Genomic DNA, 25,034 nt, shown 5'->3' on the forward strand with positions numbered 1-25,034 from the left:
GCCCCGCCGCCCTGAGTCAGCGCCGCCGCCGCGCGGCCGGAAAAGCCGCTCCCGCGGGGGCGCCCCCTGCCGGCCCGGAGGGCTGCGGCCGCTCCCGGGGCCGCTCCCCAGGGATGTCCCGCTGGACACCCCCCGGCCCCATCCCACTGCCGGGGATGGCTTCAGGACGGATTATCTGTGCCCCAGGCTGAATCTTCGCACGTTTTGTAAACGTAACTGATGTCGTCAGGTAACTTCTGCGAAAGGAATTGGTGTCGTCGAGCTGAATTTTCTCACGTTTTGTGAACACAGCTAAAGTCAGATAACTGCTGAAGGAGAACCTGCTGAATAAAGAACTTCGCGTTTCAAGCATTGCGCGACATTACGTCACACGAATAAATACGCATTGTGTAGGCGGAGAATATTTATTAGGCGGGTAAAATGTAAATTTTATCGTATAAAAGATGTAATTCTTTTTTTAGCGCTTGGTGTGCTTGATTTGCGGGAACCTCCACCCTGCGCAGAATAAACAACTTCTCCAAACCAGACCCTGTGTGCTTAGAGAGCTCCCACACCCGGCAGCCCCGGGGGCTCCGCCTCGCTGGTGCGGACCTGCCCCCGGCCGGACTTTGCCCGCAGCCGGGACGGACCGGGCGCTCCGGGGCTCCCGGCACCGCTCACACACCGGGAACGGGGCTCTGGGCGCTGCCCGGCGAGGAGGAAACGCCCGTCCCGTCCCGTCCCGTCCCGCGGGGCAGCGGGCGGAGGGGCCGGGCCGGGGCGATGGGTGCGGGCGATGCGCTGTGCGGGCCCGGGGAGGGCCCCGCCGGGCCCCGGGTGAGTGACCGAGTGACCGCGGCCCCTCCGCCGGGGGACCCCTCCGGAGCCCGGCCCGGAGTGCGGCTCCCCGGGGGAGCCCCGGACCCCGCTGCGGGGGCTGTGAAGTGCGAGCGGTGAAGTGTGTTCCCGTGGGTGCGGGCTTTGCTTCCCAGGGACAAGGTTTCACCCAAACAGAACAGCCCGAGTTGTTCTCAGTTACAGTGAATTTGATGAGTTGCGTGTGCTGTGCTGTTGGAAGGATGTTGGAATGAGTCTTGTCTTTGGGAAGCTTCCGCTGAAGGACCCACTACAGAAATACCTTTAAAAAGCCTCTAATTTTATCAGTCTGGGCTCTCACAGATTTCCATCCCCAAGATTGATAAACTCCCATAATAATTTGTGAGCCATTATCTGTTTCCTCTTTTCATCACGGTGATTCCTTTCCTCAGCCTTGCTCTGCAAGCTGAAGGGAAAAATAACCTTACCCACTTATGTACAGTTGCCAGATGAGATCCAATATTTGTTCAGTCAAAAAGTCACAAAAGGTTTGTACAAACAGCTGAGGAAATGCAGTTTGTAAACTAGGACACTTTTTTTCCTCCTAATCTCCATTTCACTGGTCATTTCCTGTTGTTTATTATGATGGTTCCCAAATGCTGATCATCTGTTTAATTCCCAAATTACCTTTTCTCATTCCATTTTCATTAACTTACCTTTCTTTTCTTTTCTCTCTAGTTGTGATACACATCCTTTCTTCGGCATCTTTCCTTTTTGCAATCTTTCTTTTGTCCTGCCTTTCTACTTCAATTCCCTCCAAACTGCTATAGCTGAGTTCGTCTCTGTTGCCAAATGTTTTTTACATTTGAAACCCTAAATCAAATTCCACTAACACAGTAGATCTCAGCTGTAGCATTAGGAACCTGCATTAGCTGTGAAATTCTGTGTACATTTGCTTTACTGTTTCACTTCTGTGTTGTTTCTGTGACAGGACTGGAATCAGACATGGCATACAAACACCTCAGGATTTACCTGGTGCTTTGAGAGCTCAGTCATCACCTGGATCCCTTGTGCCTATCTTTGGATCTGTTTTCCTTTCTACTACCTGTATCTTCGGCACGGGAACAGGGGCTATATCAGGATGTCCCGCATCTTCAAAACCAAAATGGTCCTTGGATTCATTCTGGTGATACTGTGTTTTACTAATGTTTTCTTCATGCTGTGGGAGATAAGCCAAGGAATCCCACGGGCTCCAGAGTTCTTCATCAGCCCTGCTGTGATGGGAATCACAACGGTAATTCTTCCCTTGTCTGTCTGCACATGGCCAAGCTTAGCCCTCCTGGGACAGATCTTGTATTTCCCACGTTTCTCAGTATCTCTGAGCACAAATTTGGCTGATGGGGAATAGAAGGCCCACAAGCCATGGCTTTGGAGTTGAGGCAGACCACTGGAGCTACACCTACAATACAGGGCCCTGTAGGCAGAGCAGACCTTGCCTGTTGGCCCACTTGTAGTTTTATTACTTGCCCTTTCTCGAGAGACATTCTTGAGTGCAAAATTGCACATAATGCTGTTCAGTTTTAGCCTTTTAGGAACAATACTACAGCTACTACAGCTCTGAACATCTTCAAGTGTTTGGACAAGAAACTGATCTTTTTTCTGTGGTACTCATTAATTTGATAACAATGTTTGGCATTCCATTACCGGGTATTTATTTGGACAAATTTGTACTTCCTCACAGATCCTTGCCATGTTCCTTACCCAGGCAGAAAGAATGATGGGCATCCAGTCTTCAGGGGTCCTGTTGATTTATTGGCTGCTCTCGTTTGTGGCTGCAGTTGTGATGTTTAGTTTCAAAATTCAACATGCCCTGGAAAGAGTAAGTGAAATCACATATATTCAATGTGCAAGGGTATGAAGTCTCTAAACAGCAGGGCTGGTTTTGTCTCATTGTTGCAAGGGGGAGAACAAAATTCCTCTCTTAAAATATGTGCTGAGAAAAACGATTGCTGACACTATATATTTGTTCATTTGGATGTTTATTTGCAGCAGAGTGCTTGCTGGCACATCTGAGACTTATTGTTAGTGGCCATTTTCCTCAGATGAACAGGCTTCTTTTCAGTCACAACAAGGAATAAAAAAAAGTTTGTTACCTCTGTGTTTTAAGTAATAGGGGAAAAATATGCAGCCATGAAACAAAATACAGCTGGCAACTTGCTTGTTCCTGCTGTGTTGAAGGCACAAGGCTGCTTGTTGATATAACACTTGGCAACTTCTTGCTACCAATATACTGTTCCAAAAATATTTAGACTTTTCCATTGTTTTTTTTCTCTTTCTCATTCATGAAATGAATTAAAGAGCCCTTTATGGAGCCCCTTAGACACAACATTTATAGTAAAACTTAGCAAGTGCTTTATTATATCAACAACTCACCCCACTGGGTGAGCAAGGAGCTTCTATCCCTCAGAGCATTCAAAGTTCCCTGAAAAACGATGGAATGTGGACATCTGACTTGACTAGAGTACTATGAATCCTCACAATAAAACTGTCACTATGAATAATAAATGTGTCTTATTTAGCATTTTCTGAGCTTCCAGTTTCAGGCGTTATCTATTTAGCTCTACACAACTACAGCTTAAATAAATGCACCTCATGCTTCAAACCAAAACCCTGAGCTTATGGCTGGTAGAACATGAGAAGCCATCTTTCTTTGCTGATTTAACATGATGGTTCATTTCCTCATTCTCACCAGTATTCTGTTTCTTAGGCCTTCCTGGAAGACCATTTCCACCATGTTACAGCTTTCCTTTATGCCAGCCTGGTGCTAGGAGAACTTGTGTTATTCTGCTTAGTTGATGACTCTCCTTTCTTCTCCAAAGATGTCAACAATCCTGTAAGTATAACATAGCTTTTCCTAATGCACTGCTTCATTGCTGAAACAGGATTTTAAAATTTATGGGGATACACAGGAACACAAGTATCTGGGTGATGTCAGATGCATCATTCTGTATAAAGGCTGATGGTTTTAAAAGGTAACTGGCAGAATTTGGGATAACAGTACTCTATCTCTCTATGTATGGTTTTCAAAACTACAAACCTTTTATCCATACTCATGTTTCTTATCATTGAAACCAGCAGACAGGGCTCCTATTGCTTCCCCTGTTGCTGCTCTCCTGTGCAGCAGTACTTGATGGTATGGGTATGACAAATTTCTGTGCTTAAGAAAATAAACATCTCTGCGTATGAAGAATTATATTCTTTTTTCTTCTGTCTGAGAAGTTATTCAAAGTTAAATTCTCCGAAATCTCCCAATCCCATTGATCCTCCACAATACACTTACTCTGTCTGGGTCAGTGAATTGAGGGGTGGGGGTAACTCTTTGATTGCTTTTCCTGGGGGAGCACAGAAGGGAATTATATTCATCTGACACATGCACTTTTCTATATATAAATATCACACGTTTTCTCTCCCATCAGAATCACTGTCCAGAAGCCAGAAGCTCTTTTCTTTCCAAAATCACATACTGGTGGTTCTCTGGGTAAGAAAACACAGAAGATGTGGTTTTGCTAGAATATCAGAAAAAACCCAGCAGCATAAGAGATGGTGTAGATGGCAGCCAGCAGGAAATATATCAGCCCCTGAGTTAGCTTATGGAGTGGGGATTTAAATTCTTTCTCCAGGGGTTTGAGGTATTGTCACAAGGTCAAATTATAAAAATTTCACTTACTTTTCTCGAAGTAATTCAAAACATAAATTTGTGATTCTAGATAATTCTCTTCTACCTCCTAACTGCCCTTCCAGTGCCCTCCCAATCATGAAATAGATCTCAGCAGTCTCAAAAGATCACTGCACACCAACCTGTCTGCCTGCCAGACCTTCCTGTAACAAACGCTGGGCAAGGGAAAAACAGTGAAGAGGATATAGGCCCAGCCTGCTGCTGAGCATCCAGAAGTAAAACAATTACATTCCTTGGACCTAATGTCTGCTATGATAAGGTCTCATCTGGGTTCACTGAACCCAGAGTAAGTTAAACTAAACTTTGGTCCCACTGCCCAAGACTCTCATTATGGACTAGAAATTAGGGCTTACTTGAAAATCCTCATTATGTTGACAGAGGACAGCATAGGGATTTAAAGCAAAACTGCTGTTCTTGAACATTCATGTTTATTCTGGGACAGGACAGTCCCAAGCAGTGTTGTAGTGCAAGTCAGTCCCCACGTGCTCACTGTGGTACACTAACTTAACGTCCATCTGTTTGGAAAGTGTTACATGCACCACAAAACCTTCTGCATTCACCTGACTGCAGTCTGTGTGTTCTCCAGGCTTCTCTGGAAAGGCTCTCAGCAGTCCTTGGGGGTGGATGACTTGTGGCCAGTGAGGAAAGAGGACTCCTCTGAAGAAATTGTTGCCTGGGCAGAAAGAGAGTGGAAGAAGTGTCACAGCAGAAGCCAGCAGTGAGTACTTGATCTAGAGAGCACATCATGGGCTCAGCTGGGCAGGTCTAGGTGATCTAGCAAATACACTCACAAGTGTTGGTGTGTGAGTTCTTTTGTGCAAAATCTGATTTTAAGTGTTAAAAATTACTGGAGAACACCCTGCCATTCCTGGAAGCACAGAACTAATATTTTTTGTGAGAGGGGTCACTTTTTGATGAGCATTTATACTGAGCATGGTATGAGACCTGGTGTAAGATATTTAATGATTTTTTGGAAGCACAAGATTCCCAAGCTTTCTACAATTGTAGCTAGCTTTCTCATTGTTACTTTCTTCAGAGAAAGGGAGTCTGCTACATTTAAAAATGGTCAGAAGACTGAAGCTGGCATAGCAGAAGCTGAAGAGACAGAGGCTCTGCTGCAATCACAGCACAGTGAGAGCGGGCCCTTACTGAAAATGTTTTGGAGCATGTTTGGAACCTATTTCCTCCTCGGCACTGTCTGCTTAGTTATCTGTGACATCTTCATGTTCTCCATCCCAAAGTTACTGAGGTATGTGCATATTTATAATATGTACAAGATTGCTGTGTTCATGAGCTCAGAGGTGTGCATGCCAGCACTCACAGAGGTGGGCAGGCACACACTTGCCTTTTGAAATCTCTTGTAGCTGATTAAAAGAGCTGAATTGTCATTTGAGCTTAGCCCGCTGTCAACTCAGGAGAAGTCACCAAACCACTGACTAAAGCTGTGCACACTGTCTCCACTGCTGTATTCCAACAGTGGAAAGGACAGGATGCACTAAACCATGTGACAGCTTTACTAGAACAGGAGTTATTTGATGGTTCTATGTATCACATCATTTGCACAAGGCTGTCAGCCCCTTGCTGTAGTCTGAAGGCTCTGTGTTCCCTGACTAATTACAAAGAGCACAACTTTGCATCCTACACGTCTTAAGAAGCTTTGTTGGTCAGTTGGCATAATGCTTTGTGGATTGTATTGGTACAATATAAACCTTCACTACAGTATTTTCAAGTGCAAAATCCCTTCTTAATCATTAAAACTAAGAGAAGTTCTGGAAATGTCAATGACTTCCTTAGATTACAGTTACCACTTTGCATATTTCTGACAAATTCATAAAATGCAGGAGCCATCCATAACACTGAAAGTGAGGTCTCCCCTGAGAAGATGCTGAGATCAGAGATTGTTTCAAAACCAAGAGTGGCTAAATGTCAAAAATCAGGATATTATATGATCTAGGTTACTCAGCAGTTTTTTTCTCCAGTTCTTCTGCTATTTTACTGATAAACCTCTCAGACAGAATACAGAAAAATCACTGCTATTTCTGCCAGTTTGTTTTTGTGTCTGTCCTACGTGGATTCAGCGACATTTTGCCCCTGTCTTGCAGCCTTTTCCTGAAGTTCATTGAAGATCCAGAAGCCCCCAGCTGGCTTGGCTATTTCTATGCCTTCACTATGTTCCTTTTGGCTTGTCTCCAGACTCTGTTTGAGCAACGCTACATGTACATGTGTCTTGTTCTGGGGTTGAGACTGAAAACTGCAGTAACAGGGCTTGTGTACAGGAAAGTGAGTCTGTAGCTTCCTTTTTAGTTTCCTTATTTTTCCCTAGCCCTACATTAGTAGTTACACCATTGTTGGTACAATGTTTCTAGCAATATCAGGATGTCACTCTGTGCTATATTCATCTCTGAACAGTGTATGGGAGGTACTTTATAATTTACTTTTCAGATCTTACCTCTGAAGAAAAAGCCAAGAAAAGGAAAGAACAAAATTCAACATAAAGTTTCTTATGCTGTAGATGATGGTTAGGGAAAAGAGTAAATGCTTCATCCTAAAGTGAAGTCACATGCAGCAGCATGGCTTCAATACCTAGGATTTGACATCTTCCTCCCTCTTTATGTTTTCTTTCTTTATGCGGAAAAGAAAGTTGTTTGACTTCTGGGCCAAAGCTGTTGTTTGATGATGTTTTTTCTTTTCTCTCTACCCTATCTAGATCCTACTTATGTCAAATGCCTCAAGGAAAGCAGCAACCATAGGTGAAATTGTTAATCTGGTATCTGTTGATGTCCAAAAGCTAATGGATCTGATTATTTATTTTAATGGGACCTGGCTTGCTCCTATTAGGATTATCATCTGCTTTGTCTTCTTGTGGCAGGTAAAATATGACAGTACTTATCAATCCCTTTCTATTCTACATATCCAAGAAAAAAGGGGGTTTCAAAATTCTACTCAGAGCTTTCCTGGTTGGAATAACCTGAAGTTGTCATATTTTTCTTAGCTCTGTAGCATGGTGCATTCACTTTTCTTTCTGGAAGGTGCTTTTATTGATATAGAATCCTTACCCAATCCTTCACTTAACCTTCTAACTCGTGTATTCAGCTTGTTTTAAGGAAAAGACTGTATGGTTATTCTGAGTAGACTGATAAACTTCTGCCCCAAATTTTCCTCTGTCACTTTACTTTTCAGCCAAAAGATGGTGTCCCAGTGCAGGCTGAAAGTCCAGTTACAGCTCCATGGCATAGTCCAGAACATAAGGGGGAATGGTCTGAAACAGCAACTTGACACACTTCATCCCGAAGCCTGATTACCACAGCGAAGCAAAGTTACATGACTTCAGTTACATTCAAAAAGAGTATTGGATACACTGAATTTCATAGGTATCAAAGAGTTTAGCAAGGGGAGAGCAAAACCTGAATTAGGAATAAGGGATGATAATCTAAAAGATCCACTTTTAATCAGTGTAATGATATTTTCTCAGCAGTATAAAGCCCTATTTCTTAGTCCCTGTTTTTGGCCATACACCAAATGGAATTACGAGCACTATGCACACAGTTGATTCACAGGAGCTTTCCATGGCCTTTAAGATCTTCCTTTGCTGTCCAGGATGGACTGTGCCTCGTGCCTAGCAGGATACTATGACCTTGGAAAACTAGTAGCCATGGTGAAGACTGTTGAAAAGTCATCATCCCTTTCCTAGTGATGTTGAGAAGGTGGATGTGGTCTCATGTAGATGGAGCATAATTAACACTGTTGTTTGCTACTGTTCATAGATATTTGTGTACAGTACTTTTACCTCTCTGTGTAGACCACCACTTACCTCTCCAGCCCTGTGCAGAGATGGATCTAACCCCTGAGAAACAGGCTCTCTGTTTTGATACACAAGTCTTTATGAACACTGGTATCCAAGAGTTGTATCTCGAGTATGTGGCACGGGATAATGCCACCATTTCATCTCACCCGTTGATGTAAATTCAGACAAGAAGGGTTATTTTTGCTGCAAGAACAGTTTGTTGAGGGTTTGGGTTTGTTTTTTAAGCAAAACCTGGTATTGTTTCAGATCACTTACTTAAGCCAGCCACAAGATGTCCTCCTTAACGCATCCAAGGACACGGGAAGAAAGAGGAATGGCTGGAATTGCCAGTGTGCTGCTGGATCACCTTCAGCACTAATCTAGTTCCTAACAAGGAAGCAAATAAATTCAGCAGAGCCTGATGACAGGAGTTCCCCTGCCTGGATGGTTAACAATCCACAGCGCTTAGGGAAGCACAATTCCCAGGAAAGGCAAAGGCAAGATTAGAGCAAAGCCTTAACCATGAGGGATGTTATGCATAAGTTCAAGTAAGAGGGAAGGTAAGCAAGGGGAACAGAAAAGAGTAATTTCTAGTCATCACAAGAAATTCTTTCTCTTTCCTTTTCTCACCTGGCAGCTTCTAGGGCCATCTGCCTTGACTGCAATTGCTGTATTCCTTTTTCTTCTGCCTCTGAATTTTGTGATCACCAAGAAGAGGAGTCAGTTTCAGGTATATTTTGCTTCATAAAAAGAGAAATTGTTTATTGACATATGTGATGGCTTAATATTTATTAGTCATGCTTTCCATGATTGTCTAAAGGAGCATAGGAGGATTTGAAGCCCGCAAAGCTTCTCAGAATTTAGACTAAGCTCTTGCATGTTCAATCTTTTACCATGTTTGCCCACCTTTTCTGTGTTTTTATGTACTGCCAGTAAAAATAAAGCTTTGAAGATGAAAAGCAGAATATTTTCCAGCCTGGAAGATTCATAAGCAAAACAGTACACACAGCTCAACTGCAGGGAAATTTATTCAGGACTTAGATGCAGAAATAAGGTATATTTTCAGAATAATTGCACCATTAAACTATCAACCTATTAAATGATATAACATGAACATTTATTACAGGAGACCCAGATGAAACATAAAGATGAGCGGGCCAAACTCACCAATGCCATTCTCAGTGACATAAAAGTAATCAAACTGTATGGCTGGGAGAACACTTTCATGGAGAAAGTGCTTGGGATCCGGAAGCAAGAACTTCAGGCCCTAAAAAGATCTCAGATTCTCTTCTCAGCATCCCTAGTTTCTTTCCATTCATCAACTTTCCTGGTGAGTGGATCACCTTCCTGCATAAAACATGTGCTATTACTTCCATTTCTCTTTGTACTCCTCTCTGGACAGATTTTCCTGTGGGAAAAGCTTCTCCTGTGGGATAAACTAAAGATTATATCTGCCTGGAGGCATTGGTGGTCTCACAGGAGTTGCTGAGCCCCAGTGGAATCAGCCATGCAGACAATTTACACTGTCCTAACAGTTCCATGGACAGGTCATCTGGTCTGCCACTGTACTCCAGGCAGCCCGAGCCTGCTTTGCAGGATCCACTGGGAGACCTCCAAGCCAAACAGAGTTCATGGCACAGTCAGTAGCTGCACAAGCCACATTTGCACTTGCTGTTGCAGCTCAGCCATGTGTGTTTTCGGTGGGAACCTGCTGTGCTTTCACCTTGCTGAGGCTGCAGCACCAAAACTTCCTTAATGCAGAACAAATGTCAAATGATCAACTTGATACTGTCACCACTATGCAAGACCTTTGGCCATGATCCCTGTAGAATGGGTACTGTGCACAGAGGTGGTAGCCTGGATTTAACTAAACGGGTTCCAGAGTCTTTAAGAAGGGGCCTGGCACCCCTGAACTGTTCTCTTCCCTGTCTGAAGCAAATGGTTTGCTTTCCCTTTGCTCCCTTTCAGATTGCATTTGTCATGTTTGCTGTCTACACCCTGGTGGATAACACACACATCCTGGATGCTCAGAAGGCCTTTGTGTCTTTAACACTGATCAACATCCTCAACACTGCACACTCATTCCTGCCCTTCTCCATAAACGCTGCTGTCCAGGTTAATTGCAGGCTGTGTTCCTTTTCCTTTGGCCATAAGGGTTTTTTTTACATATCACCATTAACAGGTAAATACAGAGATTCATTAGGGCTTTGCACATCAGCCATTTAACTGCAATTGCGAAACAGTGAAAAGCAAGCACTTGCAAGTAAACTCTGTTGTATCGTTTTTCAGAAAGACTCCTTTTACTGACAAAATAGTCAACAAGAATTACTCATAAGTCTTTTGGAGCTCATCACAAGCACCAATAGACCCCAGAGGTGCTTCCAGTTCTGTTTTAATCACACAAATCAAAATAGATGGAGTAAAATCTCCATAGGGGATCAGTGGAAACCCTGCTAGCCCAGGCCAGAGAGAAAAGCAAATCATTGCCCAGTAAGATATAAGGAAATTCATTTCCCTCTTTACATTTTAAGGCTGTCACAGCTTTTCATGTACAGAAGCAATCACTGGGAAATTGCAGGATGAATAGGAGAAAAAAGCACCCATTTCACTGAACCAAAAGCACCATGAAGGATATGGGCTTTTTTTGCTAAGCTAAGTGGAAATAAAAGCAGTTAAGATAAGGAAGAGCTGCATTTGGCCATCTAAGCCTACAGCACCTGCAACACAGCAGATGATCTAAGTGTTCTTCACATTGAGTCTTTGGGTTTTTGCTCCCTTTCTTCTCTAAATCCTATTTTCTTTTGTGTGCTGCTTCATTTCAGGCCAAAGTTTCTTTAAACCGCTTGGCAGCTTTTCTGAATCTAGGACAACTGAATCCTGAGAGCTCATGCAGAAGCACTTCTGGCTGTGGTGAGCTTTTATGTTAGCACTGTTACCTTAAAAGAGGAGTAACTTCTATTGTTCAGCTTCTATTCAGGATGCTTGCCATAGTCAACAGAAAAATATTTGCCCCTTACTGTCACTTTATCTCTCAGGCCTATTTATTTCTACCAATAAAATCTAATCTGGTAATTTATGTCTTTTTTCATACTTATGGTTCATTTTATGTAATATACACACTGAAACATAAAATCATATAAATAGGGATGTTTCTGTAGCATCTTTTGCATTTACAGGTATTGTATTTTTCTTCATATTTTAGAACAGGCAAGTATCACCATAAGAAATGGGACTTTTTGCTGGAGCAAAGAAACTTCTCCTTGTCTTAGAAGGTACAGACTTACTCTTAGTCATCTCTCAACTCTGTAGGGCCAGTGTGGAATGTCCAGAGGCTTCTGAGTTCACTTCATATTTAATGTTGAATTCTGAAAATTACAAAGTCAGACAAAACATAATCTTGTTTTTCTGTTTGGGAGCATATAAATGGAAAGGTGCCTATATCTGAATGTTGCCTTAATCTATGGAGGCTGTTTTCTTTATACAATTTTCTTGTTCAAATATGAAATTACAGTAATTTAAGTCAAAAAAGTAGAACAGATGGTATGCAGGTATTATATATGGCATCACTAGATGCTTATTTCAAAAGGCATTGACATTTTTGAGAAGAAACCATGTTGAACAGCACTGATATGTTTTATATCCAATGCTTTGGGCTAGCTTATCTCCAGAGTGGGGATCTGGGTCTTGGATCTGGGTTTGAAACTCAGAGGGGGATGTGGATCAGACTTCCTGATTGGAGGTGTCTTTGAAGGGATGAAATTAGGGTGGCTTACTTGGGTACATTTTTATTGCTACAAGACAGTAGTAAGAATTTTGATAATTTCCTCTTCAGAAAGTGTACCTAAAACGTGGTAAGAAACTAATCTTTTCCCCATAGCATAGATCTTACCGTGCCCCAAGGCTCTTTGCTTGCTGTAGTTGGCCAGGTGGGTGCTGGGAAGTCCTCCTTGCTGTCAGCATTACTTGGTGAGCTGGAGAAACTGGATGGCTCCGTGACCATGAAGGTAAATTTTTCCCTGAGCATTTGCTTCTAATTAGGCTGTTTTCAGGAAGGTATTAATCAAGGCATCAGGTACTTGATGACAATGCATTTACTGCTGAATTTTAACAAAGGCTGTATGTATCAGTCCACATTTAATTATCTGAAGGTGCTGAAGACTTTGGAAATAGGAGCTGAAACATTGCTTCAAAGATCCAGTTCTATTTCCCACTCTGACAGTAAGCTGAAATGTCATCCTGGTAAATCTCATCATGTACTTGCACCTCTGTGTCCTCCTTTGTCAGATAACAACAGTGCAGACTCATATTTTGCAAAGCCCTCTGAGACCTATCAATGGTGATGATCATTCCAGACTTCTATAACTCAGAGAGCTTTTCTGCAAAGATGGGTTCCCACAGTGTCAAGTTGAGCTTATGTTAAAGATTACTAACATTGTTCCACTTCTATAGGACACTGCAGCTTATGTCCCCCAGCAAGCTTGGGTACTAAATGCTACAGTGGAAGATAATATTCTTTTCGGAAAAGAGATGGATGAAACATGGTTCAGTAGAGTCATAGATGCTTGTGCGCTGCACCCTGATTTGGAGAGCTTCCCTGCAAGGCAGAAGAGTGAAATAGGAGAAAAGGTACTTACACTTAGGTTTATATTTTGGTCAACTTTTCTTTGAGTAGCTACAACTTCAGGTGTCCTGCTTAAAACACCTACAAAGAAATGAAACTTGCAGGAGGCAGGTGCTCAGTGATTTCTAGAAAGTCGGGCCATGATCTGATTTAATTTAAGCCCACCTCCTGACACTTAACCTCAACAAACATATGAGAGTTGTTAAAGACAAAATCAACAAATCTAGGCCATTCTGGGGTGCTCTTTTACAGGAGAGTGGAGTTGCTCAGGAGACTCTGCCTCTGCAAGAGCCCTGTTTGGAGGGAGGGAGATGCACTAGTTTAAAAATAAGGGAGTCATAAAACCTCAGCACAAAATGGAGTCAACAGCTGACAAATATGCTGTAGCTGTGGAATAAACAGAGCCAATACATTTTTACAGGGAATAAATCTGTCTGGAGGGCAGAAGCAAAGAGTGAACCTTGCTCGTGCTGTGTACCAGAAGGCTTCGATCTACCTGCTCGATGACCCCCTCTCAGCTGTTGATGCCCACGTTGGACAGCACATTTTCGAACACGTTCTTGGACCCAATGGTTTACTGAAGGACAAGGTTTGTGTTACAAATCCTGAACTCTAAACAGTTGCACAATGAATCTCATTAGCAGAACCCCTGAAATGTTTCCAGTAAGGTGGGTTACTCACTTTATCAAAGGCTCCCAGACTCTTTTTTGTAGTGGCAGCAGTGGAATGGGTGACCTCTGCAGGCCACACAGCACCTGCAAGTCCTGCAGGGAACCTCACTGAGGAAGACTGTCTTTATCCTCATGCAAACCACATGCTTAGTTCCAGCCTTACTTCTACAGCAAGTTTACTGTTCTTTGGTCTTCTGTCAACATTATCCTTCTCTCTTTTCAAGAACTGCTTCTAGCATAGTTAGGAAGAGCTGTCTGATCTTTTCTAGCAAATTGTATCATCATAACATCTAATCCCATCGCTTTTGAATAGTTTAGTAGCACCTTTACAGTTCTTATCACTTAAGCTTCAGTCTTAAAATCCACCTTAAACACTTCTCTTCCATTCCTTTTGCAGTGGTGGTGTTTTGTTATTCCTTGATACTTCTCTGCTGTCGATTAATCTGGATAATAGATGCAGATAGATGAGAAGGGATGCTAGAGCAGCTCTATTTAATTCATGGGATAAATTGCCTAGAAATACTTGATTCAGTTTCACATTATAGAAGGAACACAGGTAATCTCTTGCATTAGAAAGTCCAGTTATAACAGACATGCCTGACTATAAATACCTTTGTCTCCACGAGGATTGGTTGCAAGTATCAGAATATAATTATTGTATTGAAACAGAATGACTGGCTAAGAAGAATGTATCAAACTTAAGGAGTACTCAAGGGGCTTGATTTTATATTAAAAATATAGAACATGGCAACTTATGTAAGGGGAAATTACTTTTATTATGTCCTCTCCTACAGCAAATACACTCAGAAATGTAAATGGAAAGGAGCTGCACTTTCATTCCATGCAGGCTGATCAATTTTTCGGCCATGAATTTGATTCTGAAATACTGATATCATTGGCAATAAATGTGGCATACTCTGCAATTAACATCTTCCTACTTAAGACCTTCAACCAGAGGGGAATCAATAACATGGAACTGGTCAGTGAGTCAAGTAAAAGGTCCTCCAGCACACAGGGTGCCAGCCTGGGACTTCAGACTTCAGTTCCCATCCTCACTCTTAATGCTGTGCATGACACAAAGCGAGTTGATTCACCCCTCCACTTCCAAATTCTGCATAAAGCTGTGCTGCAAAGACAGACTTCCTCAAAGAGACAGAAGTGACAGGAATAAATAACAAAAATATCTCCATGTTAGTAAAAATCATAGCTTGCACTGAGTACGTGTGTGTCTTCAGAAGCCAGCTGAGTTAGCAGGGAAACAGCAGAAAATATGTAACTGTTCCCTCTTGATTCAAGCAGACTCGTGTGCTGGTGACTCACACAGTCAACATTTTGCCTCAAGTGGACAACATTGTTTTTCTGGTGGATGGAATGATCTCAGAAACTGGTTCCTACCAAGAACTTCTACAGAGAAATGGGGCCTTTGCAGAATTTCTTCATTCACATGTTACTGCAGAAGAGAAGGCGTGTGCTGGTTTTCCAGGTAACCCAAATGAGTTGGAATCATTCTTCATAGGTCTATCAGTCAATTGTTTCCTTAATATCACATTTGTTTTATTATGGAAATATGCCTGTCAAATTAGCTGACTCATCACCTCAGAACTGGTCTTTGAATCCATCTGAGTAGACAACACTCATGTAGTAAACAGAATTACCCATTATATGTGCTATTTTTCAAGTCTAACCTTGATATTTCTACCCTTTGAAATCTTTCCTCCATATTACCAAGCTTTCAAGGACTATGCAGGACAAAATGGGATTCTAAAGCATTTAGAAAAAAATGTATTTATTTCACAGCTATAGGAGACACCACAGGCACCATCACATCTAGAAATGGTCCATCTCAGGAGAAACTCTCTAGGTAAGCTTAAAGCAGTCTCAGACACTGAAGAACTTATTCCAAAAGCCCATACAAGCCTACGTGGGGGCTCTTACTGAGTATAATAAAGGTTTGGGGTTGATCTGTAAATTAATAACAAGAGCAAACAAGCAAAACTCAAAAACTGGTAAGAACCTGGTCTTCAGTGTGGAGGTCAACTAACACTTTCTCCATATTTCACAAGGACCAGAACAGAGCTCACATACAAGGCACGTTGATACACTTGCTTGCTGTTCAGTTCCCAGTGGGGCTGTAAGGTCAGGCTCACTCCAAACCAGCCACAGCAAGTGAATGCTTTAAGCCTTTGCTTGTTAATGGCTTGACAGAGCCCAGGCCCTGTGACAAACATGGACAATGATTGGGTCACTCTGGAGGACCCCAAAAACTGCAGCCCTCAAAATAGGCATGAATATAGGGGTGGATGGGTAAGGAGATCCAGCTTGGCTAAAAATTGAAAGGATTTTTGTTTTCTTAAAGAATTGGCAATTCAGTCAAATCATCTGCTGTGAGAAGGGAGACCATTCCTGTAAGTCAAGACTGCACCAGTGCTGCAGCCACCAAAGGAAGATTAACTAAGGGAGAGAAAACTCAGCACGGCAGGGTAAGCACAGCACCTTCCTGTAATGGCAAGGACACATCCTGTGGGGTTATCACACTCATGGCAGGCTGGTCAGCTCCTTGCCTAAGCTAAGAAACACCTCAAAAGGCTGAGGCAAGGAGGGTACAGTGAAAGGAAAGAAGCAGACATGGTATTCCAGTTAGGAAGAGTCAGACATGGATGAGGGGTGTGTTCAGGGCACATTGTGGCAGTAGTAGAATGTGGAGAGAAAAAAAATAGCTGAGGCTAGTGGTACTGAGAGAAGACAGACACTCCAAAAGAGGCAGCTTTTCCTCTAGGGAAGCACAGCATTAGCCAGACTGGGATGTCCTCACCTCTCCTGATCAGCAGTTACTCATACAAGCAGTCAGTGTGATACATGACAGTTCTCCCTCACTCAGAGAACACACTGCCCAACATAAAAGCCCACTTTGTGCACTCCAGAAGTAGCACAAGCCTCTTGCAATAACATCCATCACTTGAAAATAATCATTAACACCACGGATTTATTTAAGTATGGCTTCACTATTCATCCATGAGGAAAACAAAAAAAGGATTAACATGGTTGCTATGGCTGTGACATATAACCGAGTAGATAGGCCATAATAAATCACTCCTTATTTCAGAGCTGCTTTTTCTTGCTAACAAGCTTGATTCTCCCAACCTCTCCTCCTGTCTTTCCCCAATTGTACCTCACTCTAGGTCAATACTGGGGTTTATGCAGCCTACCTGAAGGCGACAGGCTCAGCCCTGTGTGTGTTCATCCTCCTGTCCTTCACCTGCCAGCAAGCTGTGTCATTCTCTCGGGGTTACTGGCTCAGCACGTGGGCAGATGACCCTGTTCACAACGGGACACGACAGCACACAGAGCTGAGAGTTGGAGTCTTTGGTGCATTAGGAGTAGTTCAAGGTCTGTTTAAGTTACTCATCTAATTCTTCTCTGTATTCCCATCTCCCTTCCCCATATCCAGCATGTTTTCTCGGAATATAAACAAGTGCATACCCACGGGTTTTCAGCCTTCTGGGCTTTTGGCACCAACCCTAAAGGTTTGGCACGGGACCTAAAATTACAGGTTCTGACACACAGAGAGGATTTCTAAGGGATCTGAACAATACTTTCAGTGTTACTGCCTTACTTCTGGAGTTCTACATTTCTTTATATCTTTCTCCTTAAAAAATGGCCACAATTCCTTTGGTCATTCTCTTTAAAAATAAAAAATGTCACTGAGAAATTTAAAGTAATTCCAGTCAAGCTCACTTTGTGAGGAATAAATAATTTGTGTTACATGTTTAAGTTGCTGAATCCATCAAGCTTGCTTAGAAGGTCTTTGGCTGCCCTGCAACTACCCTACAGAAAGGGCAGCTTAAGCCAAGCCTCAGAGCTGCAGGTAATTCCTACAAAAGAGAAAATCAGCTCCTTTCACTGGTGCAATGTTCACAGTGCTAAGTGGAGATCATGATCTGCAAAGGAGAACTCCAAGGTGGATTGTTCAGACCTTGTAACAATAATTTCTTTTCTCTTACAGCCCTTAGCAGGTTTACCTCCACAGCAGCAGTGCTGCTGGGTGGTGTGTTAGCCTCCCACCAGCTCTTTCTGCAGCTGCTGAGCAATGTCACTAGATCCCCAATGGTCTTCTTTGAGCAAACACCCATTGGAAACTTGCTGAACCGCTTCTCCAGAGAAATGGATGCTATTGATTCTGTCATCCCTGACAAGCTGAAGTCCTTCCTGGGATTCTTGTTCAACTTACTGGAGATCTACCTTGTGATTATAGTGGCTACACCATGGGCAGCGATGGCCATAGTGCCCTTGACTGTTCTTTATGCTGCATTCCAGGTAGGAGCTCACAGAGATACAGACAAGAGAGGCTGGAGCAGTATGGCCATGTCCCTGCAGAAATCCTCCCTCCATTTCTTAGGAGCAGAGACATGCAGAAACTAGTTTCATCATTTTAAATTGCATCTGAACAAGAGTAATGTCAGTGGCTCTTCCCACATCACCTCCACCTTCCAAAGCTTTCCAGATCTCTCACAAAGAGGCTTGTGCTTTTCTGATGTCAAATCCTACTTAGAGCTATATTCCTTGTCTCCATTAGTGTCAATTCAATCATATCAAGACCAAAAAACATTTTTCCTTTCCTCCAGAATTGCTACACTGCTTTTTAATATATCCATGTATGCCATGCAGCTCTCCCACTGGGCTCTGAAACCCCAAATGCTTTGCCAGCTAAGATTGAACATGAAGGAAGGGCAAGTAAGGGTGCAACTCCTCTGTTCTCCATCAAGCAAAGGGCTCATCTACAGGAGAAACAGAGTGTGAGTTTAGAGGTTATTTTGAGTTCACAGCACCCCGGCTCCTTTCCCCCAACCATCAGGTTATTCTTGATGAAGACAGGACATGACACAGGTAGAAATGCTACCTCACCTTTTAAGGGCATCTCCTACCTGCACATTAGGTTGTATAACACTAGGATAGAACATACTATTGCACTTGCTGAGGCCTTCCCAAATTTTCTGTGGAGCGCCTCTATGGAAACATAAACCTTCTAATGACTTCCCTTTCCATCTTCCCTTGTGCCAGCACTTCTACGTCATCACCTCCTGCCAGCTGAGGCGTATGGAGGCTGCCAGCAGGTCACCCATCTACTCCCACATTTCAGAAACTTTCCAAGGGAGCAGTGTGATCCGTGCTTACAAGGACCAGGAGAGGTTTATTTTGAAGAGCAACTTTCTAGTGGATGAAAATCAGCGAATATGCTTCCCTGGAGCTGTTGCTGACAGGTAACAAATCTGCAGTGTTTCCTTGCATGGAAAGCAGAGTGGAGACAGTGCTCTTGGGGCTCGGGTGGAGGTTCACAGATGAGACAGTGGTGCAGTGTTTTAGGGGTAGAGTGGCCTCTGTCATCTCCTGCACTGCACCCTCACACAACCAACGTGCTCCCAGCTCTGTTGCGTGGCCAGGCACAGACACATACATGCCAATGCTGCCAAAGGTACCACCTGGTGCCCAAAGTGCAGGAAGCTGTAGCATGTGCCTGGTGGGACCCATCATCCCATGACAGCGTGCACGAGGCCTATGGTACATGCAAAAGCCATCAGACCACAGAGCTATGAGCCACCATGAAATGAGTGAGGAGTACCAGAAAGAGTGAGATGTTAGACCAACTCATCCAAAAAACCATATGCTGGCTGCTCTCATCCAACAGGCCTTGGGGAAAATCCTAGAACAGACCATAAGCCAACCAATTCAGACAGACTGTAGCCTTTCAGGAGCTCCAAGGTGGCTGGATAAGAGAACCAGGGTGTGACAAGAACTTTGTTAGCATCCTGTACTCCCAGCAGTTCCACAAGTGTTCTATAAAGCAATCACACATTGCACTGGGAGAAAGGAAAAGGACCAGCAACAGCCCTGTACTCTCCTCCTCTTGCAGATGGCTTGCTACAAACCTGGAGTTTCTAGGCAATGGCATCGTGTTGTTTGCAGCACTGTTTGCAGTAATGGGCAGAACACATCTTAGTCCAGGAACTGCTGGCTTCTCCATTTCATATGCTCTTCAGGTAATCCAGTGCTGAAATGCCTGCCTTTTATCAGAAGTAACTGCATTTTGATTTCTAAGAAATCGTGAACTATTTCTGTGCCTTTCTAGATGCCCTCTCCTACCAAATCCTGCTGTCATTGTTGAAACCCACATTATCGGGAGCACATGGCCCCTTAGGGAACAAACCTCATACACACATGCACAAGGCATCTTCTTCCTCCTGCACCTGAACTCATATTTAAGTCACGGCAAGCCCTGAGCAGCTGAAGCAAGGTCTTCAGCATTTGTCTTACCTCCTTGTAGAGTAGTTACACAACAGCCTAAGAAACAGCTACACTATCTTTTAGCATCCAAGTCAGCAGCATTTCATTCTCTATAAACTTGCTGAAGGGGCTATGAGAGGAGCTGGCTACGCTCTTTAACACAGCTTTACAAACTTTCACAAGGATCCATGGTTATTTTTTAAGCATTTTAAGGTTTTCTGATGTAATTTAATTTCTGATGTAATTAGATGATGAGTAGGTCTTTATAAATAAACACTACAATAAATATAAATAAACTGGGTAACTCACAAGCACAAGTCAAGACTTATTTTATCTGCCCTAATGCTTCTTTCTCGTTTTGGTAGATAACTGGTGTTCTGAACTGGATGGTGCGCTCCTGGACAGACATAGAGAACAACATTGTTTCTGTGGAGAGAGTCAGAGAATACCTGGGCACTCCCAAGGAGGTAGCTGGTCCACTACTGCCCTTACTAGCAGGGGTAGAACATCTCTGCAAACTAAACAAGTAACTTTTCTGTTCCACATGAAGAAAACTCTAGTTTTCCCCTTCTGAAAGCCTGTCATTTTTCCTTTAAAGAACTGCAGCATTTGGGTTTTATCCAACTGACTAGAGTTGTTTTATAACCTCTGATCATCATTATTTCCTTAAGACAGTTAAGCATTGGATTGCCATTAAAATAGCTTCACTTGGTAACACTCATGGAATGAGACATATTTTCTGCCCATATTTGGAGTATTTATTATGCGACTTCAGATGCAATCTCTGATATCTGATGGCTGCTAGATAGCCTTTTAGCCACTCGAAGTCTCCAGTGCAATAATTTTTGTTCTTTTATCATTAAAATTCCATCTCCATATGCTTCCCTGAGAGACACTTTCACAGTCCTGTTTACAGAGGCATATAAATCTTTTTTTATTGAACCACTCATAAAGTCACAACTCTGACATGCAAACAAATGTTCATCCCCATTTTCAGTTGAGCCTCAGCATCTCTGCATAAAGTAAAAAGTCAACATCTGCAATATGAAAGTTAGAGGCCTATTTGCCTTTTGGAAGCAGTAAACAGGCTGGGGGGACTTGGCACAGAGGTCTTCATAAACCTCCCATTCCAGTATGGCCACTTGATTGGTAATTTAAATCAGCTTTATATGTTGCTGTTTGTTTTCATCTGTTTAGGCACCCTGGACTCTGAATGGCAAACCTGAAGGTCAAGTTTGGCTCACTGAAGGGAGGATTGAATTCAGAAACTATAGTTTGCAATACAGGCCAGATCTGGAGTTAGCACTGAAACATGTCAGTCTAACCATCCATGGGCAAGAGAAGGTAAGAAAAGCCACTTGTACGACAAGTATGAGCAGAGCTGGGCAGTGATCAGAGCTGGGTGGGTACTGCTCCTGCCCCACAACAAGCTACAGGAACTTGGAAGCTGAAAGCTGCAGTTAATTTAAGCCTGAGCCCATCTTTCACACTGCACACTACACAAAGGAGTGTTTCCAGGCTTGCTGCATACACCAGACATTCTTCTGAGTAAAATTTCATTTCATACCACATTAGCAGAGTTACAGCAAAGCAATTTCACTTTTAATTCTAGTGCCACATGAAGGCCCTGTTCTAACTACTGCCTTGTAATTATGGTTCTCATCAGAGGCTTTCATGATTCCTTTTCATACAAAACAATTACAAATTATAAATTATTCCCTCTAAGAATGTATTGCTGGACTATGTGAACCTTGAACAGCCCTAAAAATCTGGTACATGCAAAGCTGTCTCTCTTCAAAAGGCCAAGAGAAACTACATGACAGGTTTGTCCAACTGTGGGAAAACAACATCAAAACCAAAGGCTTTCCACTGCACTTTACAGATTGGCATAACTGGAAGAACAGGAGCTGGGAAATCTACTCTTGCTGTGGGATTGCTGAGATTGGTGGAGGCTGCAGAAGGAGTGATTCTAATTGATGGACAAGATATTGCTCAATTAGGTCTCCATGACCTAAGAACCAAGATAACTGTCATTCCCCAGGTATGACATTTGTTTCCAAAATCCTTGAGCAGTAAGTCTTGAACATTTAGGAAGGGTTTACAAAGGTTCTGTGAGAGGAGGGGCATTCTGAAATTTCAGAGTTGGAAATAACCTGTGTCATGCTTGTTTCCCATTCAATATAATATTAGTCACAGATTCCCCAGCAGGGAAGACCAGAGAGCTCGTTCTTATCATTTGTTTCAGGAGTTGTTTGTACTGTCTCTGTGCTCAGGATCCAGTTTTGTTTTCTGGCTCTCTAAGAATGAATCTCGACCCACTAAACCAATACACTGATGCAGACATCTGGACAGCTTTGGAACTGACTCAGCTCAAGAACTTTGTTGCAGATTTGCCAGAGCAGTTGGAATATAAATGCACTGACCAAGGGGAAAACCTAAGGTACCTTATCTGCAGAAAGACAGTGGCAGAGCAGTGCTAGCCCCTGGGCTAGGAGAACAGCTAGTTGGATAAGGATAATTTCTTTTTTGATTTTTTTTAATGGTGTCCACACAATTTACATGATTGTCCTGTTTAGCAGCATGAAATCAAATCATAAGACACCAAGTGGGAGATCTTTAAGACTTGGTCACTGTGGGGGTTTGCATTTGTGCAGTACTTAAAATCCTGGAATGCTGTTCCAAGTGCACATCTCCTGGGTGCCATAGTAATATCCTCCCTTTACTTCCTTAGGCTGTTTCATGCTGTTACCTGCCTGCAGTGCCATCAACCTCAATCACCCTTCCAGAGAAAGGGAACAATCACCTTTTCATTACTAATTTCAAATTAATCATGTATTCTGAACCCAGGGAAAAGTGACTACACTCAGTTTACCATCCCTCTTCTTACTTGCAGCACTGGTCAGAAACAGCTGGTTTGTCTGGCCAGAGCACTCCTGCGGAAATCCAAAATCCTCATTCTAGATGAGGCCACAGCAGCAGTAGATTTAGAAACTGATCTTCAGATTCAGTCCACCCTGAGGACTCAGTTCAAAGACAGCACAGTGTTAACAATAGCTCACCGGATAAACACCGTCCTGGACTGTGACAGGTAAGATCTTCAGCCACATTCCTGGGGAGGAGGGAAGACACAGGCAGCCTGTGTAACTAAACACACCACACAGTGTTAGTGAACAGCAATTTCATTTCTGTCCTTTTCTTGCTTAACTCTCCAAGCTTTGCTTTAGAGACTGTAGGATCTCTCTTGAACCAGCTAAGCACCAATAGGTTAACCAGAGATTATTGACTGCCACATGATACATTTCATGCTGTGTCATACCCCTTTTGCCCCCATTGACAGTGAAACCACGACTGCAGCTCTTTGCGTCATCCAGAAGTTGTGAAACTAAAATACCCATTCACAAATCTTATTCCAGTCTCAGTTGCCAAAAAACCCTCCTCTCAAACTCAGTACTTGTACAGTCACTCATCAGAAACCTCTTTCTATCCCACTACTGTTTCCCAGCTGAAAAGCTGTTGGAAAGTTTGGTTGAATAAACGGCAAGTACTGATATTTATTTTAAAACTAAGTAGAAACAACTAAGTTTATCGCAGCTGCTGGTGTATCCCCAAACTTACACTTCTCTTCTAATGTTCACAGGATTTTAGTCTTGGAAAATGGTCGGATAGCTGAATTTGATACTCCAGAACACTTAATAGCTCAGAAGGGACTATTCTACAGACTGATGGAAGAATCAGGCCTTGCATGACTCACTTATGGACTATCCCACAACGCCATCAATATCAGGAATAATTCATCTCATAATTGAGTTGTTACCTTGGTTTCTGTCTAAAATACCTGACAGTCATCCAAAGCTTGTTTAAGGCATAATCACAGTGAGTAGATGAAAAGGGATGACTTGGGATATGCATTATTTCCATAAGAAACTTAGAAATTCCATTTTCATTGTTTCCACATACCAAAACCTTACTTAACTGTTGAAAATGAGCCAGTCAGGACTTAAATGTTTTTCTGGTATAAAAGCAAACAAGCCAAAAGAAAAAAGGCCACAGCATTTCCAGTTTATTCTATAGATGGAGCCCAACTATCTGCCATACTTAAAGATTACACAGATTACTTTTAAAAGCCAACAAGATTTTATGGACAGTGAGGAAGAATTTAACTGGTAGCAACCAAACTTAACTGTTTGCAGTTTATCCAAGGCTCAAGGCAGAACAAATGTGGCATTTTGTTGATGTCTTTAGGACTGCTTACCTGGGTGCTGTTTTTACAGATGTGGGCTCCAAGGCAGCAGCTGGAGCTTGTCATCCAAAGTGCATAAACACTGGGGGAGGTGGGAGGGAGGAGAGGAAGTGGGATGCCTGTTGTGGCAGCAGGGGATCAGATCCATTCCATCTCCCTGTCAGCTGTGGAGGCGTCCTGAGCCATCATGCTGTGCAGAGGGTGACACTGCCTGCAGGAACAGAGCCAGTTTCCACACAGGTTCAAGGATGCAGGACAGGAACTTGGCTGGGAGTGGGGAAGAGAGCATCACTCCTTCTGCTGAAGGCTTGGAGCAGCCCTGCCAAATGCTGGAGGTCACAGCAGAGCATGACCAAGTGTTGATACCAACATTTCCAAACTGAATTTGGCCACAAGGAATTTACATGAAAAAAGTTGCAATGATTCACCTGTTGACCTGATGGTTCATTCCTGGTTTTCTTCTGGAGTGCAGGTTTACCTCCTGCATGTGCTGCCCTGGTGCTGCAGAGCCTCTGGCATGGTCATCTTTCAGGTGCTACTTCAACAAACCAAGTGGCAGCTGACAGGAAAACCTTCCTGGGCTTCCCACAGTGTCAAGGGGCTGCAGTCAAAGCTGTCCCCAAGCCTCTCCTCAGGAATCACAACACAACAATGTGACAGACAAATATACACTGTGAGATACTGATACTGCTGTTTACTGTGACTTTTGTTACAGCACTTCATTTTCTAGAGAGCTGAAATAAAAATATAATCAAGTGTTGAAATGGATCTCTTCAGTAAGCTAAAGTAAATAGAGCACAAAAAGGGGTAATGGGGAAACAATGGGAGAGTTCAGACTGCCAGAGTCGACCCAAAAAACCCACCAGTTTCTTCTCCAACAGCTCTTCGATGGCTTACGCACCCACATT

At 43.0% G+C, this 25,034-nt stretch overlaps 1 protein-coding gene and 1 long non-coding RNA gene across 7 annotated transcripts; one reads left to right on the top strand and one right to left on the bottom strand.

Annotated features, from left to right (window-relative positions):
* Positions 1–736: 736 nt before the first annotated feature.
* Positions 737–24,894, top strand: LOC113952607 (multidrug resistance-associated protein 6-like). 5 transcript variants are annotated; one of them, XR_003529606.1, is made up of 31 exons: positions 740–816; positions 1,787–2,089; positions 2,537–2,674; positions 3,563–3,688; positions 4,272–4,333; positions 5,118–5,249; positions 5,568–5,780; positions 6,634–6,811; positions 7,239–7,400; positions 8,953–9,045; positions 9,442–9,645; positions 10,284–10,430; positions 11,138–11,225; positions 11,518–11,587; positions 12,193–12,319; positions 12,765–12,941; positions 13,358–13,525; positions 14,907–15,090; positions 15,405–15,468; positions 15,967–16,087; positions 16,787–16,994; positions 17,611–17,921; positions 18,666–18,865; positions 19,516–19,642; positions 20,252–20,353; positions 21,084–21,230; positions 21,769–21,927; positions 22,160–22,326; positions 22,780–22,974; positions 23,524–23,759; positions 24,599–24,894. XR_003529606.1 is itself a non-coding variant. In XM_027654870.1 (30 exons), exons 1-30 carry the CDS (start codon positions 763–765, stop codon positions 23,630–23,632), a joined length of 4,530 nt encoding a protein of 1,509 aa, XP_027510671.1. In that variant the 5' UTR covers positions 740–762; the 3' UTR covers positions 23,633–24,894. The 5 variants fall into 5 exon arrangements, 4 of the variants coding, with proteins under 4 accessions (XP_027510672.1, XP_027510671.1, XP_027510668.1 ...); XM_027654870.1 differs by having other exon boundaries at positions 15,411–15,468; positions 23,524–24,894; XM_027654867.1 differs by having other exon boundaries at positions 741–816; positions 23,524–24,894.
* LOC113952612 lies at positions 2,568–12,319 on the bottom strand. 2 transcript variants are annotated; one of them, XR_003529607.1, is made up of 8 exons: positions 12,205–12,319; positions 11,600–11,680; positions 8,946–9,055; positions 8,592–8,702; positions 5,092–5,204; positions 4,136–4,329; positions 3,893–4,007; positions 2,568–2,665 (listed from the first exon to the last, which is right to left on the bottom strand). It is a non-coding gene; the product is annotated as an uncharacterized LOC113952612 (long non-coding RNA). The 2 variants fall into 2 exon arrangements; XR_003529608.1 differs by lacking the exon at positions 8,592–8,702.
* Positions 24,895–25,034: the final 140 nt, after the last annotated feature.

The sequence above is a fragment of the Corapipo altera genome, unplaced genomic scaffold (assembly GCF_003945725.1).
Source record: "Corapipo altera isolate COAL_440 unplaced genomic scaffold, ASM394572v1 98, whole genome shotgun sequence".
Lineage (NCBI taxonomy): Eukaryota > Metazoa > Chordata > Aves > Passeriformes > Pipridae > Corapipo > Corapipo altera.

Coding starts and splice junctions, on each gene's coding strand:
- LOC113952607 (XM_027654867.1), top strand. CDS start 763: ATGGGTGCGGGCGATGCGCTGTGCGGGCCCGGGGAGGGCCCCGCCGGG. Junction 12,320..12,764: donor ATGGCTCCGTGACCATGAAG/GTAAATTTTTCC, acceptor CCACTTCTATAG/GACACTGCAGCTTATGTCCC. Junction 17,922..18,665: donor TTCTTTATGCTGCATTCCAG/GTAGGAGCTCAC, acceptor CCCTTGTGCCAG/CACTTCTACGTCATCACCTC.